General features: G+C 39.3%; 1 protein-coding gene across 4 annotated transcripts in view; it reads right to left on the bottom strand.

Moving 5' to 3' along the window:
- The window catches only part of pde8a (phosphodiesterase 8A), a 122374-nt gene that overhangs the window by 54479 nt on the left and 65395 nt on the right, over positions 1–2500 (bottom strand). For all 4 annotated transcript variants that reach the window (XM_079826021.1, XM_079826020.1, XM_079826022.1 and 1 more), the window contains one exon: positions 1341–1421. In XM_079826021.1, coding sequence (XP_079682147.1) covers positions 1341–1421 — 81 coding nt within the window. The remainder of the gene's footprint in view (positions 1–1340; positions 1422–2500) is intronic.

Genomic DNA, 2500 nt, shown 5'->3' with positions numbered 1-2500 from the left:
CGCCTGAAATAAGGTCTGTGGTTAACAAAGCCATATACAACAAAGCTATGACATAAAACACATTAGTTCAAACCTGCTTGTGATTTTTTAAAACTTTATTGTGTCTTAAAAACGGTGGTTGCTAACAAGTTGCTAAAAGGGTCTACATCCTTTGGCGGGACTTTAGACGTCATCGTGACACACAGGCCATCTCTCACTAGCCCGCCTTTCAGCCGAATGAAGAACTGATGTGGCGTCAATAAATCGCGCAAACATTTGGAGTTTACTCTCTTCACATGCTCGACTCGTTGAGAAATGTCTGACATGGGCTGTGTTTACACGTCTGTTTGTGTTCAAATCTTCTGTTAATGTGTGACAAAACTTAGTTTTAAGACTTTTTCAGTCGATAATGTAGTTTAAAGCTCAAATGTGTGGTTTATTTATATAAAGAGTGCCTATTTGAACATGTGATCTGGTGTGTGTGTGGAGTTGTGGCGGCTCCAGATATAATTCGTCTTGTAACGGCCGATCTTTGCTCTCATGGATCTATAATTTGTTCGCTGGCGAATCGTTTAGTCTGAGGGCAAAGATACATTTCATTACTTTATATTTTTAGGCTATAACTGTACGTTAGCGTTGTAAGTTAGCCGACTAGCACTGACTTTGAATGTTTGACTGAATTGTTTGCTTTATTTAATGTGTAGCTTATTATACCTTTTACTTATACTTTTGTATTATTGATCAAACATAAACTTGCATTTAACAAAAAGAGACTGTGTTGTGTTTCATGTCATTTATTCAGTGATAATCATATCGTCTGAAAAAACGATAAATCTCAGAGAGGCACGCATAAACAAAATTAGTTCCTAACATTTTTGGAAAAAACGAATGGGCAATATTTCTCATGAAAGAGTGGATAAGTGTTCATACACAGCGCAGATCATAATGAGCGAGCGTGTTTTTAAATAAAGTTTGAGAAGCTTGATGATGACCGTGGTGTGCTGTAGTCCGTTTATAGCCTACCGTTAGCATCTTACATCTGACGGCTTTATTTAAGCTTCAAAATGTATACATTTTGGATTCATTTGTAAAGATTATCTTGATAGACAAAACGTGTAAGGGTCATAACTCTTTGTTGAACACAGATCTTATTTTTAAGTCTCTGGGGAAAATGCATGGCTTGTCGATCGAGGGAACCCATGCGCCGCTAACCTCCGGGTTGGCCTACAAAGTGACGTCATAACTTCGGCACTCTATAGCTGATCCTAAATAAGCTCAATCTCAATCTAAAGAGGAGCGACAGGGGGAGGGGCTTTGAGTTAGGGGCGGGGTTCAAGGGTCAGGGGTCAGCAGTGTCTCACCATCACTTCCTCTAGAGGTCGTCGAGCGGACGTCCAGCGATCCTTTCCTGCGGTCCTTATACTTGCTGGACTGCTGAATATCTGAACACAATAACAACAGAAACAACATCAGCAGTTATCGAAAGTTATTAAGTTATCAATTCCCATTCACACGTATCCATGGAAACGGCCAAACGACCACGCTGCCACTGCATGTGGTTGATTATCTTTGCAGTGATGTTTTGTGTGTCTTAAGCTTCTATTTCTTATTCTATGAGTTCAAGCATCAGCCGAAACTATAGAAGCAGGTGTAAAGAGTGTAAAGCATGTGTAAAGAGTGTGTAAAGAGTGTAAAGCATGTGTAAAGAGTGTGTAAAGAGTGTAAAGCATGTGTAAAGAGTGTGTAAAGAGTGTAAAGCATATGTAAAGAGTGTGTAAAGAGTGTAAAGCGCGTGTAAAGCATGTGTAAAGGGTGTGTAAAGAGTGTAAAGCATTTGAAAAGCATGTGTAAAGTGTAAAGAGCGTGTAAAGAGTGTGTAAAGAGTGTGTAAAGAGTGTAAAGCATTTGAAAAGCATGTGTAAAGTGTAAAGAGCGTGTAAAGCATGTGTAAAGGGTGTGTAAAGAGTGTAAAGCATTTGAAAAGCATGTGTAAAGTGTAAAGAGCGTGTAAAGAGCGTGTAAAGAGTGTGTAAAGAGTGTAAAGCGTGTCTGCAAAGCGTCTGTAAAGCATGTAAAGCATTTGAAAAGCATGTGTAAAGTGTAAAGAGCGTGTAAAGAGTGTGTAAAGAGTGTAAAGCGTGTGTGCAAAGCGTCTGTAAAGCATGTAAAGCATTTGAAAAGCATGTGTAAAGTGTAAAGAGCGTGTAAAGAGTGTGTAAAGAGTGTAAAGCGTGTGTAAAGAGTGTAAAGAGCGTGTAAAGAGTGTAAAGCGCGTGTAAAGAGTGTAAAGCGTGTGTAAAGCGCACGTAAAGAGTGTAAAGCGGGTGTTAATAGTGTAAAGCATGTGTGCAAAGCATCTGTAAAGCATGTAAAGCGTTTGAAAAGCATGTGTAAAAAGTGTAAAGAGTGTGTAAATAGTGTAAAGCACGTGTAAAGAGTGCAAAGCATGTGTAAAGAGCGTAAAGCGCGTGTAAAGAGTGTAAAGCACGTGTAAAGAGCGTAAAGCGCGTGTAAAGAGTGT

This window comes from Gobio gobio (assembly GCF_949357685.1).
Source record: "Gobio gobio genome assembly, chromosome: 9".
NCBI classification, from domain to species: domain Eukaryota; kingdom Metazoa; phylum Chordata; class Actinopteri; order Cypriniformes; family Gobionidae; genus Gobio; species Gobio gobio.
Note: the sequence above shows the minus strand (reverse complement) of the source record. Positions and strands in the feature narration are given on the sequence as shown.